The sequence below is a fragment of the Phyllostomus discolor genome, chromosome 14 (genome assembly GCF_004126475.2).
Source record: "Phyllostomus discolor isolate MPI-MPIP mPhyDis1 chromosome 14, mPhyDis1.pri.v3, whole genome shotgun sequence".
Classification (NCBI taxonomy): domain Eukaryota; kingdom Metazoa; phylum Chordata; class Mammalia; order Chiroptera; family Phyllostomidae; genus Phyllostomus; species Phyllostomus discolor.
This window is the reverse complement of record NC_040916.2, coordinates 12,163,756-12,177,393: the sequence shown is the minus strand read 5'-3', so window position 1 is coordinate 12,177,393 and position 13,638 is coordinate 12,163,756. Positions and strand designations below refer to the sequence as shown.

At 44.6% G+C, this 13,638-nt stretch overlaps 1 protein-coding gene across 6 annotated transcripts in view; it reads right to left on the bottom strand.

The window, feature by feature from the left end:
• The window catches only part of PROX1 (prospero homeobox 1), a 46,126-nt gene that overhangs the window by 25,361 nt on the left and 7,127 nt on the right, over nucleotides 1-13,638 (bottom strand). For all 6 annotated transcript variants that reach the window (XM_036015056.1, XM_028530904.2, XM_036015058.1 and 3 more), the window contains exons 2-3: nucleotides 11,073-12,864; nucleotides 4,179-4,286 (exon numbers count right to left, since the gene is read on the bottom strand). In XM_036015056.1, coding sequence (XP_035870949.1) covers nucleotides 4,179-4,286; nucleotides 11,073-12,797 — 1,833 coding nt within the window. In that variant the 5' untranslated portion in view covers nucleotides 12,798-12,864. The remainder of the gene's footprint in view (nucleotides 1-4,178; nucleotides 4,287-11,072; nucleotides 12,865-13,638) is intronic.

The following is a 13,638-nucleotide window of genomic DNA, read 5'->3' as shown; positions in this document are numbered from 1 at the left end:
TTCCAGACACTGAGATAAGGACTACAGGCCCCCGTGACGGCTTACTGTTCCTTTTTAATTCTTTTAGAATAAGAAACAAAACATTACAAAATGATAGCAGGCTGCGCACTGGGGAATGAAAATTGCTTTGACATGGAGATTAGGCTTCTGCATTGTTACAAGACATTGTCTCATATGGACAAGAGTACTGTAGAGGAAAAACATAGAAGGGTATTTTTTTTTCTAGAATGATCATGAATGACCTAATGGGGAGGACAAAAAAAGTAAGTGCACTTGCCACTATTTAGGATTGGGGACATAAAGGGAGATTTAAAGCGTATTGTCAGGGAATGGAAATAACAGAGAGGAAGAATGGGCCCAAACAACAGCCTCCCCAAACACGAGACGAGCGAAATGGCCAGCACAACGGCCCGAAGGGCAGGGTCTCCCTCCGCTAGACGCGAACTGAAATGTGTCCGGGGTCGGGGGCTGGCTAGAGGCAAAGGCAGGCCCCGTGTTTTCCAGATATTCATTTTGGGGGGCCAAACGTGTTAAACTTTAAAGAATTAGTTTCCCCCCCCTCCCCAGCCTGTAGTGGCTGACAAGAAAAGGATCAATTGTTCTCCAAAGGAAAGCTCTGTAGTGTGTTAATGTATTACTGCAAAAACTAATCGCTACAATAAAGAGTCTGTGTTTCCACAGTGTGCGGGTCTCTGTGACTTTGATTAATGCTTCCCACGGGACATCTCAGCCTCAATATGGGCCGAAGAAACTTCCTAAATATTCAATGAGCATGGTCAAAAGATGTATAAAACAAATCAATCTGACACCTTAATCTGGCTCGGCAGCAGTTGACTCAAGGGGTGGAGGGAATGAGATACATCATTTAACACCGGTGGCTTGAAAAGCTGTGAGCGTCTGTTCTTCAAAGCTAAAATGACACCGAATCTGTTGTACTTAGTGGTCTAAGAGTTATTAGTTTATACATTAAAATCAGCATCCGGCGCTCCTCCGCATCTCCCATTCACCCCCTCGCCCTTCTCAGAGGATCTGAAGCCCTGGTGAGCTGAGCTTTTTGTCTGGCCAAGCGTCATGGCCAGAGAATTTAGGCTGACTTTCTGGGAGAACAGGGAACTGTTCGGATTCTCGCTCTAGGCATTCAGCTCAGCGAGCTCGGGTTCCATCCTTCCTGCGCATCATCCCTGTAGAAGGACTTCCCTCCCCAAGCCGATGTCTGAACTGTTGCACACGAACGCCCGCTTTCTCTTCCTGTCCCAGGCTAGTTTACAAGCATTCCCCTCTTGCCCAGACGGAAGTCCCTGGTGGAGAGTTGCTCCCTGTATCCATTCCTAAGGAAAAACACAGAGGAGGGGGCATCCCCTCGGCGGGGCTCAGCTTCTGGAGCTGGTGTGAGGCTTAACTCAGATTCCCGGGCCACACCTTATTCCTGAAACAAAATGTTGTTTCTCCTGGATTTTACTGACGAAACTAACTTCTGGTTACTGTGTGACATGAAATGACTTTAAGATTTGAAAAGGTACGGTCTGCTAGAATTAGGAATGTTCTCTTGGAGCTTAGATGAAGGCGTCCATACTGAAGTACAGGCTGAGTCTTTGTGACAAGTGTGACTTGGTCCTTAGACACATGATGTGTCTTTTGCAAGAGATATGATGCAGGGTTTTATTTCTGAGGAAACCCTAAGGTCCCTTCCCCGATTTCTAGAGATCTCTCAATTCTATACATCTACATCTATACCCAGGTACATCTATACCTAGATGATGATGTGTGCGTGTATGTATAGATGTACATATACTCACTATACAGGGTATGATATCCATATACATGTGTATGAGTATTACCTTGTCAACATTCAAATTCTGCATTTTCCTTAATATGAAAGAAACTCAAGAATGTTCTGCTAATGTTTTCTAGAAAGTTTCTGGACCCCTGTGCCTGGGCTCTCTTTCCTTTTCTATATGATTTTCTGTTATCCTTAGTGCAAACTCAGGGACTACACATTCATTTATTGCTAGCCAAAAAAACCCCCATAATTAGTAAAGTTAAAAATGTACGATTCATTCCAAGAAAAATCAGAAATGCCCTTCGGTGATTTTTGGCTTTGCATGACATGCCCTGTGCCCCCTCCATCAGCGTAGATAATTGGGGGTTAACCTGACTCGAGTACTCTTTACCAGCCTTCTCTCCCTGTACGGGCAGAGGATGGACAGGAATCCGTACTCTGAATATCAGTGCTTTTTAAAATAAAAATATTGACCCAATATTCAATTGTTATTTACTTACAGTAAATGATTACTTGAAAAGCTGCATTACTGGGTGTATGGTACAAGGATGGGAACGATTTCTTGTGGGTTTACACTGCAGAGTATTCATAAAGCTACAGATCAACCATCTTCCCCACCCTCACCCTTCCCCCCACCACATGTGTGCGCTCACACGCACGCACACACACACGACTGTTTCTAATTTTCACATCTACCGTTGGGTAGCGACACTGGCCTGGGGTGGCTGCTGCTTTCCACCCTCCCGGTGGCTGCATTCCAGTGGCAGGTGAGCGATCCCTACCTACGCAGTTCGAACAGCTCTTTGGCCTCCTTCTGAATGAAAGGTCTACATACATAATCTAAGGCATTGTCATTATTACATCTTGACACTGTGAATGCCTGCCCTAAGTGGAGTGAAGGAGGCCCCACGGACACACACACACACACACACACACACGCACGCACCTGTGCACAACACCACTTTTGTCCCCTCCCTCCTAGAACTGAAGTATTGGGAGGACTCTCTGAAAGAAATTTGCCAGCTTCCCCTAGGCTCTGGAAGCTGCCTGGTCCTCAACCAGCTGACAAATTCCCTTTCATTTGTCTCTTTGAGATGGTCCTCTACAGACTCCAAACCCTTTCCCTGGCCTCCTGTGGCCCTCCGCCTTGTTTGCGCTGAATGATTCCCCACCAGCCACGTGAGTTACTGCCTTGCTCTGCCTTGTCCGGGTTGTTGGCACTGCGTGAGGAGAAAACATGCCTTCCACTTAAGGAGCTCAGCCAGGGGAGGAGAAAGATAAAAGGCTGAAGTTGATACACAATGCAAAGCAAGCAGGAGGGAAAACAGAACTTTCCTTGTAGGGCCAAATAAAACACGAGTGAGGGAAACTGCAGTGTGAGTGGGCCTGCAGAAAGAGGCCAGTGAGGCAACGTGGGCATCGGGCGCAACGCACGACGCGTCGAGGGGCGTGCGGAGAAATTAGCGTGTTTGGGCCACTCGATGACAGAAATAAGAACTCGTACATATGGGGGTGGGGAGAGGAGGGTGGGCGAGAAAGCACCCACCCCCAGTAAACCAATCTCAGCTAATGTAATGTTTAGCAAGATCCTTGGATAATGATACCGTGCGTGTCATTATCATCATCAAAATCCAATCTATGTTTTAAAAAGTTACAGATGATTAACACAACATCAAGTCGAGGCAGACAATTACTTCAAACCCACACCCAGGCGCGCGCACAGAGACACGCACACAGAACCAGGAGGTCCCCACATTCTGTAGAATGAGGGAGGCTGCAGCTGTAGGGCCGACAGCTTTCATATCCTCATTTGAATAATGTGTCCTGAATCTGTCACTTTATTCATTCTCCTTATGCTCAGTGTACTCCACATCAACAACAAATTAAGTTGTAAATAAGAGACAATCATCACTTTTGTTTTTCAGCAGCTACTGCATGGAGAATTTCAATGTACGCTCCCTTTCGGCAGGGGGGTAAAGAGGTGCTAGAGTTTGCTTTTAGGAGCACAAATATGGGGAGAGTAACAGGAATACAAACAGAAACAGTGTGCTGTTGCTGAGAGGAGGGGGGGGAACACACCCTCTGAGGCACATCCATTCAGTACCAGCTGAAACTTCTTCCAAGAAGTTACTAAGACATATAAAGGCAGAGGCTAAGCTTCCCCGACTACCATGGAAACCATGTGCCTTCTTCATACCAGTCCTGTGGTCTTAACACGCAGGGGGCGGCTCTGCCGGGCCCAGCTCTTGCCAGAAGGACAAGTGCACGCAATCAATACAACACAGGTGTATCAATGAGCCGATTCCACACTCCTCTCCATCGACACTCCCAAGAGTTCAAATCACGATGACATGCACGGAAATTGAAAACAAAAATTAATAATACAAAACGTCCCTACCTTTACATCGGAGAAGTAGGTCTTCAGCATATTGGAGCTGGGATAACGAGTATAAAAGAACATGAGCTTTGCTTTTTTCAAGTGATTGGGTGACAATCCTTCCTGCATGTAGGATGCAATTGGTTAAGGACAACATAGCTTCAAACACAGGACCAACCGCCTCCCCACCGCCGGGAGTCTGGAGGCCCACCCAGCAGCCGTGGGAATGCTGGAAGGTAAAAGGCAGGGACCATGGAACACATCCCCGACTTGCTGCTGCTCGCCCGAAAGGCCCACTGCCCAGCAGAAGCTGTCAGATGCCACGGTGAGGATGCACAATGTAGCTGCAGAATCTCGACTACTCTGTGGTGAGGATGGCAAAGCAGGGCCCCCGTCTGAGGTCCTTACGCTATCTATACATTCACTTGTTGCTAAGGAGACAAATGCACCCAATACGTGCTACCCAACTCTTACCATAACAGATTTTTCTTCTTCACAATTACAGTTCTGTTTATTTTTCTCTCCACGCTCTGCAGTTTACATCAAATTATTATACTAATGTACGTGAACACACCAAATGCATTATTTTAAAAACTGTCAGGCAAGCCCCGCATTTTACCTTTTAGTGCTAATGTAATGGAGCGTCTTGACTCACTTTCTTCCTATCTTATTAGTATATCCTTTTAATTGTTTCCTTTTAAATAATAGCTACATTTGGGGAGGGGTATCTTTGAGGAGGGGGGGTGTTGCTTTTGTCAAAGCCAAGATCCAAAACCAAGTACCATTTGCCTTTCCTGGATTTCTAGTTAACTGCGTGGAGAGCAGCGCGGTGGTTGGGGCGCACAAATCAATAACTGTGGGTTAGCAGATCAATAAATGGCCACTTACCCCAAATAAGAAGGCCTATTTATCTGGAAACATCATTACCTTTTAGATCTGTAAACAGCAGCAACTAAAACAGTTCCCGGGAGAACGTGAGGCTAACCATAACAATCCAGGCTTCCTGATTCTCCCCCAGATTCTTGGCACTCCTCAGCAGACTCGGGGCTGGGATGGCTCTGGTCACATCTGTGCCGCAGCCTGGCCCTGCCATTTCCTCAGCAAATTAATGGCTTTATAATTTATCAGAAATGAAGATGCACGTGGAGAAAATCAATGTGGTCCCCCACAAGGTCAATTAAGGGTCCTTCCTAGAAGCTTCTCTAAGGATTTTCTCTTAAAAGAGAGTCTGGGAAAAATTAGGAAAAAAAATAAGGTAAAAAAAGAAAAATGTGTGTGTGTGTGTGCGCGTGTGCATGTGCGCATGTGTACTTTTCTCCCCGACAAAAATTTCACACTGCATGAAAAAAAGGTCAGAGAAACTCAGACATGTAGGAAAGGAAAAGGTTTCCAAATGACTCCATCAAGCACGGAGTGAGCGAACCGAGGGAAACCAGGAAGTTGCTACAGAAGCACCATCGAATTAATATTGATAAGCTCTTGACGACTTCTAACAGGGTGTTTAACCAAATATTCTGCTGAGAAGGTGATTAGCATTCCCTTTAATATCATGCAAATTTGTGAATGATCACCTTGGTTTGTAAATAGAAGAGTTAAATACTGGGCTTTTTTTTTCCCCCTCCAGCGAAAATAAACGCTGAAGCAAGAAATTTTGATTTTATATCTGCAAGCCAAAGCAGCTTAACTGAACTTGTGTTTTTGTTTGAGATCCTTAATGATTACAAAGACGATAATTTATGACTGACATACTTTTTGTGCCAAGGAAAGAGCTGAAAGGCCCTCCAGTAACCTCCATTAGACGGAGAGAGGAGACTAAAGGAGCACAGCACCCTTCAGGACCATCTGTCCAAATGGGTGAGTGAAATAATAGTTGCAAGCTGTCTCCTATTGCCTCGTGATAAGAGTTTTAGGTATGTCCAAACTTCAACAAACATCCTCAGATCTGGGTTCTAATCTTTTTTTTTTCAGGTGGCTACATGAAAACAACCTGGAACCTGGAACGTTTAACTATTAGTAGGAAAAAGTCCTATATCGCTTAAAATGTGGCCTCATACAAAACAAATTCTTTTGCTGTGGTTCTCAGACAATTAAAGGGCCACTGAAACTTCCTGAAGCTTCCCCTGTATTTACATTTTGCTAAGATGGTTTAATTCTTTTTTACTTACAAGACAAGGCAAACTACCCATCTTATTTTGTTGGGGATGCAGAGGCTTTTTATTTCATAAAAAAAATCATTCTGATTTGATTTCTCAAGTCTGTTTTTGCTTTGAAACGTTTCCTGTTGGTAATACTTGGAATCGATCAGCTGAAATGGAACACAGACTAAATCTTTCTCTCTCGCTCATCGTGTAATTGAGATAAAATTCCCATAAAATATATGTTTCTAATAAACTATTAAAAATAGCTAATGAAACATTTAAAAGCCAACAGTTAGATAATCCTTTTTTTGCCTCCTCAAAATAAATCTGAACTGACCAATTGGTTAATTTCCCTTTTAAGTGCTTGTGCTGAAAAGCAACTGTTCTTCCAAGAAAGCACTAGCTGTTTCCAGGATACTTACACACGCACAATGACTCATGATGGAATAGATTCAGTAAACATACAGCTGTACTGAACACGAGCTAAGCCCCATTCAAGGCCAGGAAAGAAAATGAGCACAAATAAATATTAAGGAGGTAAAGGGAGGGGTGGGGGGAGGGGGGATGGAACGCAAACAAGATCTGTCCAGGCAGCTCATGTGGCTTTGCCTCAATTCTCTTAGCCATAGCTTTGTGAAGACAGATGACATTCAATTCTGTGTGTGATGCAAAATAGACAATAACTGCTGAAACTTGAGACAGCTGCCAGGTGTAAAAAAAGAAAAAAGAAAAAGGGGAAAAAAAAGAAAAGATGATAAATCCATAAATTAATGAAAGACATCTGCTCGGGAATATAAAAGATCAGAGAAGTAGAGCGCTACAGCTGAACCTTAAAGCGGTGTTCAAACAACCCGAGAATCTGCGTGTTGTCTGTTTACCAAGCACAATGTAACCTCACCTACACGCAGCAGCGGGAGGAGCAGCAGAGGCAGCAAAAAGGCAAATGGGAGAATAATAGGTTGTGAAGGCAGGAGGAAGAAAATTCTTTTTCCAGTTGAGCTCTGAATTGTGGCTAGAGATGTTACAAGCTGCGTTTCCAACCAAGAGCACTGGGACCGCTTGCTTACACTGTCTAAGCTGCTTGGAACCCCAAGGAAGCGTAGCTTTTCTCCTTCTGCTCTGATCTGGTGTGTTTCTAAGAGGCCTGCCCCCTGGGAAACCTTAAATGGGGAGAAGGGATCTAAATTGTCTCCTTGCAGGAAAATGATAGGGCAAGTAATTGTTGCTCTGCTAAGAAGTTCCACATAACCCGGGGGGTGAATATTTTTTGATTTACTTCATAATGGTAGGAGCCCAGAGTCTTTCAGTCTTTAATATACATGTCTCCCTGTAGCTAATATCACTACCATGGCCCCACAAGGCTTCTTAGATATGTGAATGATCGGCTTCTATGGATTATTGCGCATTTTAGAAATTCATTTTTAACCCACGTCTTCCAGTGGGTTTTAGCTTCAAATTACTAGGTTCCTTTCTAAACTTCTTCAGGTATTGTTCGCATTCTCCCTAAAAGTCCAGTGAGGGAAGCTGGCTGCCGCAGAGAGCAGGCTCGGTTTCTTCACCTGCACTTCTTAACGGCCTATAATCCTGCCCTTGTGCTTTAATTGGGTGCATGCAAATGCTCGGGGCCTAAACAAGGCTATTTTTCTTGAGATGCAAAGAGGACGAGTGACAAGGAACATCACGAAGGAAAACAATTGGCTGGCTGTTTCTTTGGGGATTTGAATAAAACTTAATATTTGATTAAATAGATTCATTTGCAAAGATACCGAACACACTTTTTATATCCAAGACGTGAGCAGGTGCACTGACCTTCTGTTTGCCAGGCACACACTCTCCGTTTCCTTTCTATTCGTAGGGAAAACTAGGAGGTGTGTTCTCTTACATAGAACATATATGCTCAATGTGCCGAACCTAAACGGATGTATCGGAGAAGCTGGTGTTCTCAGCAGTTCTTGCCTTGGCTACTTTGTTCAGAGAAACAGATGATGCCCTTTGGAGTGGGAAAGAATTGTTCCTTCAGAATTAAATTATTCATTACCACTTGGAAAGCCGTGAACTAAAAATAAAAACATAATAACGACCATTATAGTGGTGCCATTTCATCTCGTTTCTACTGATCTTTTCTAGGGGTGATGGTACAACAGGTTCACATATGGGCTTATATACCTAAAACTGAAGTGAGACCCCGTGCACTCTGAGTCCCAGATTTCTTTACACTGAGCACCTGAGAATTCTGCCTACACACCAGCGGTTAAGTCCAGGGAAGAGCTCAGGGCCGTACAAGGATGGAGAGGCATCCATTCTCCCCACGGACACTCTGATCCTCCCTCACCGGCTTCAGAACTATGTGGACTATAGAAAAGGCTGCTTGCCTATCTCCTTCCTAAGAAATGATGTATCAGTGAGACAAATGGTTAAAAGTGTGATGTGGTAGAGGGAAAAGAGAAACAGAAGATAAGAGTCTAGAAGGTGGAAAATGTAACCATTAATTACAACAAGAGGCCCAAAGTATTTAGCGACATGAAAGAAATGCCTCCAGGTACAAGCAACTAACATTTTATACGAACACAGGTGCTGCCCAATGACCACTGTTTAACAGAATCTTATGTTGGTAGGAGAGAGGAGGAGTTATTCATCTCAAGGAGAAGCGACTATATGCTCTTTAAAGCCTTTGCTGTGTGTAGCCATAAAAGGACCTTCTGTCAATTCAAATCCTTAAAATTCCTCAGGGGATTTAGAGAGGGTGAGACAATGAGCATTGCCAACACTTAAAACAATCAAAACGATTTTTATGCTAGAAGACCCAACTTACTTAAAAACACACACACACCCAGACAGGCAATCACAATGAACAGGCTAACACAGAAACAGGAGCTGGTACCCTGAGTTAAAGAGTTGCAGTGGACTTGGAAGACTTTGAAACCTGGCTTCAAACATTCACCAAATGGGCATGCCCTTTTCCTGTGTGAGTGTGTGTGCACATATGTGTATGCATTTGTGTGTGTGTGTGAGAGAGAGAAAGAGAGAACACCCCCCATCACCACTATTGGCTTCAAAAGGAAGTAACAGCTCCCTGAGATTTGGGTTCTAGCTTTGAACAGCTGTCTACTATGAGCCTCAGAAGATGCTCTTCTTGCAAAGTATAAAAAACATTCAAGCTATTGCATCTTCTACTTGGCCTTTCTCATGACCGAATGATCATATTCCGATCATTCTGACCGATGTTTACTGCCTGCTCAGAACGGGTAAGGCATGGTGCTGGGCGCAGTTTTGATTCATGACGGGTGAGTCAACTCTCAGGCCTTTGAAAGACAGGAGTTAAACCGCAACCAACCCAAAACTCGGTTTCCGCTCCTCTAGCGAGGTCCTCCACATCGTGCTCTTGCTTTCTCCCACGACATGACCCTCTTCTTCCTCACCATAGAAAGAGACACGGTTAACTGCCCAAGCGAGTCGTATACTAGTGGCTCCCATTTGCCTTCCCAGCAATCTTTACCAGTATCCTAAGATTTGGCCGGAAGGATGACCTTCACTGCCTAGGAAAGCACATTTCCACCAGGGCTGAGACTTCACACTCATGTGGCGGCCTCTAGAGTGGGCTTAGATACTAAAATGCCAATTTCTAAGTCATCCAGATGATTGCTTAAAATCCTCAATTTAGCAACAGCCAACTTAATTGCTAAATTTTATATCCATCTGGCAATTTATTATACAAGAAACATGCCGCTACCTGCCCCCAAATGCTACTTGTCTACTACCCCAGAACACCAATGACCGCAAGATTTTTAAGAATTTACTGCAAGGACCAATTTACAGAGAAAAAAAAGAAATCATCAGTTAAAAAATAATAGCCAGAGTTCAAGACAGGTCTAATAAAAAAATATAACTGGCATCTCTACATCAAAGTCAGGTTCAAAATATAAAGGAGCCATAAAAAGAGCCATTTTAAGTCGAATACAGCTGAGTTTTATATTTAATTGTGCTCTCTCGCTTTCCAAAATAATTTGCTTTGTGTATGTTAGGACAAAAGATTTCTGTGTATGGCTGAACAGAGGTTAATCATGCATGGAAGGCAGCTGCACCAGCCCCAAAGAGCAGACCTTGGGCGAACGAGAGAGAGAGGCCGATGCCGTCTGAATAAATCAGTACCTGTGTATTTCCTTAAAAAAAAAAAAAAAAAAAGCGTCTCACTTCAAGATTAAAGAGGTAATCCCACTGCCCTCCCACACCCACCTCCCTCCCACCAGAACAGAACTCTTGCTCAGACTGCACCGGGGCCTTCTTCCCACACACAGCCCAGGGGCCTGCACATGGCTTCCAGGGGGATCCTTCTCAGGGCATCTCAGGGATCTGAAACTGACTTTTCTCTTCACTCCATTATAAACTTACCATTTATTAAAATGTATATATACCTAATAGAATTCAATATCACAATGATGTGTTTTTTCCATCTCTGATTCTACTCTTAAAAAAAAAAGGTAGGAAGATAATACAGGAAGAACAGCAGGAAAAACTCTGCTGAAATGGCACCTATTAAATACCAGCTCTTTGGGGCGATTCATGTCTCGCAAAAGTTGCAAAGATGTTGGCTTAGTGGGGAGGTTTTGTGTCATCAGAAGTGCCATGGGCATGTGGACAAAAGCTGATTACTTTGAATAACAGGAAACATTGCATTCTTAAGAAGATACTAGTCTACATCATTCTACACACGTGTAAACCTGACCCTTTGGGAAGCCCATTTTGGTCGGTTTCCCTTGAGGCGGAAAGAAAAGGATATTGCACTTCCCGAGTAAGGTGAGATTTCGGACATGTCTTGAAGATCGCCGCACTCGGACTTGATGAGTGACAAGGAGAGCCCTTCCGCGGTGCTTGGCGGGTGTGCTGGTGAACAGGGGTGGTGGCTCAGGTGGTGGGATGACATCTTGGTCCTCAGACTCGTCGTCTCCCTGGTTAAGTCTAAGGATTCGGGAGACGCTCTGTCTTTCCCCGAGAAGGAGCCAGAGGGAGCACCTAATGGACTCTGAAACGGGTAGGCCATCAAGGGAAGGGGGAAGGGGTGGCGGAAGGTGGACGTGGTGAAGCCTGCGGTGGCAGAGAGAGGCGACTGGTGCAGGGGCTGGTGGTGGCCGCCAGGGGGGGCGCCGGCGGCAGACTGGTCAGATGAGTTTTTGCGGACAACCAGGGGCAGTGCTTCTGTCTGGTCTGTGGAACTGGGCATCTGCACGTTGCCGAAGGTGTCCAGGGGGTTCGGAATGATGACGTCGCCAAAACACTGCAGGCGCTGGTTGGCGGTGTGGAAATTGTGGTTTTCCCCATTGACTGCGAATCTGGCCTGGGGGATTTGGAGAGGGGGGAAGACCTGAGGAACCTGGCGGGAGGGTTTGGCCGAAAAGACTTTGACCACAGTGTCCACGACCTGCGACATGGCAGAGTTCAGTTCCTGTTTCAAGGTCTCGGCCAAATGTTTGCCTTCTGGTTGTAAGGAGTTTGGCCCGTGGTCTCTCTCTTTGTTGCTGCCTTCTCGCTTGGGCTTGTTTTCAGCCATCTCTTGCTCCCTGATCAGGGCTCGGGCTCGGTCAATGAACTGCCCGGGGTCTAGCTCGCACATCTCAGTGTCTGACCTCCCTACAGAGTCCTGGGCCCTGGCATCCAGAATCTCCGAGCGCATGCTGTCTTCAGACAGGTTACCATCTTCATCATTTTCAGAATCAGTGCTGTCATAGATTTGGTAGAACTTTTCCTGCAGCTGGCGCAGCTGTTTCTGCATGTCCTCCAGCTGCTGTTTCAGCTGTCGGCGCTCCTCTCGCTTCTGTTCTTTTCGGGCTGAAACCAGCTGCTGGAAACTCTGTTGCTGCTGCTGGGGCAGCTTTTGCTTGCGTTTGTTTTCTCTGTAACTTTCTCGGGGACTCACAGACTGCGGGGCCATCTCTCTTTCATTTTCATTGCCCCTTAACGCCACACTGGGGGAATGGCTCATACCCCGAATTATATTCTCAACCCGGGCGCGCTTTGCTCTCAGGTGCTCGTCACATAAGCGATCCATATCAAACTGGCTCATAGTAGGCCTGCCAAAAGGGGAAAGACACTCTGGGGGGCTGTCTCTTGAAGAGTTGCTGCATATATCCTCCTGATGTACTTCGGAGCCCGTACTAGAGAGACCGCTGGCTTGGAAACTGGGCTCCGTGCCACCGTTTTTGTTCATGTTATTTTTCAACAGCTGGGAAATGATGGTTGCTCCTGGAAAAGGCATCATGGCATCTTCATACGAGTTCGCCCTCTTCAGCAGCTTGCGGAGCACATTTGACTTTTCCCCATCTGCATGCTGCACCACTGAATACTCAACATCCTGCTCGGAGCCTTGGGGATTCATGGTACTAAACAGCGTTGCTCTTGCCTTAGCAAAAAATGCAGATGCTGTCCCTACCGTCCTTTTCACTCCAATGTCAACTCTTCTCCTCTTGGTTTGCCGGCTTAAGAGGGCTGTGCTGTCATGGTCAGGCATCACTGGACAGTTATTGTGCCATCTTCAAAAGCTCGTCAGCTGGGCACAGCTCAAGAATCCCGGGACCCTGGCCAACAGAACAAAAGGACTGATGAATCATTTTCTTTAAATTTCTCCAAATTTCCTGACCTCAATCCTGAATCAAATGCAAAATGCATAGGCTCTGGGATTTATGGCACATTACAATTATTGCAATTTATTATGCACTCCGCTTGAAATGAAACATTTTTAAATATTTCTGCTCCACTGGTTTAAGATGGATTAAGATTAAAAAAAAAAAGCAAAAACTGCTTAAGCACCAGTAATATGATTCTCTTTCACAAATGCCTAAAATGATACTGTTTATCTTCAGAAGAAATAGTAGATTATAAGTACACAGCCTCTGACAACCAATTGATTAAATTTTGGGCATTGAGATTGACATTACGAAAGAAGATGAAAGTGGGCTATACCTAAGAAATAAGGTTACATTTTCAGGCTGTGTGAAATTTGGATGCAAAATTCCATTTCTGCATTAAAATTTTTGTGGTTTTAAGGCCATGAAAAGGAAAGGACTCCAAAATAAATGCAAATATTTAAAACACACACCCTTTATTACTGAAATTTAAAATATTTTTGTCATATGTGAAATCCCATCAGCATGTTTCCCGCATAATGGTCAGCTTAACATTGAAATAAATGCAAAAATACTCATATTGCAAACACTGCTTATTTAACATAGATATGCATTTGTATTGTAAAATCACTTTTGAAGATGGTATCTGTTGGGTTTTCTCATGTAAGTATGAGAATATTTATAAATTTTCATGATGTCTTTCTGAGGACATAAAATTACCATAAA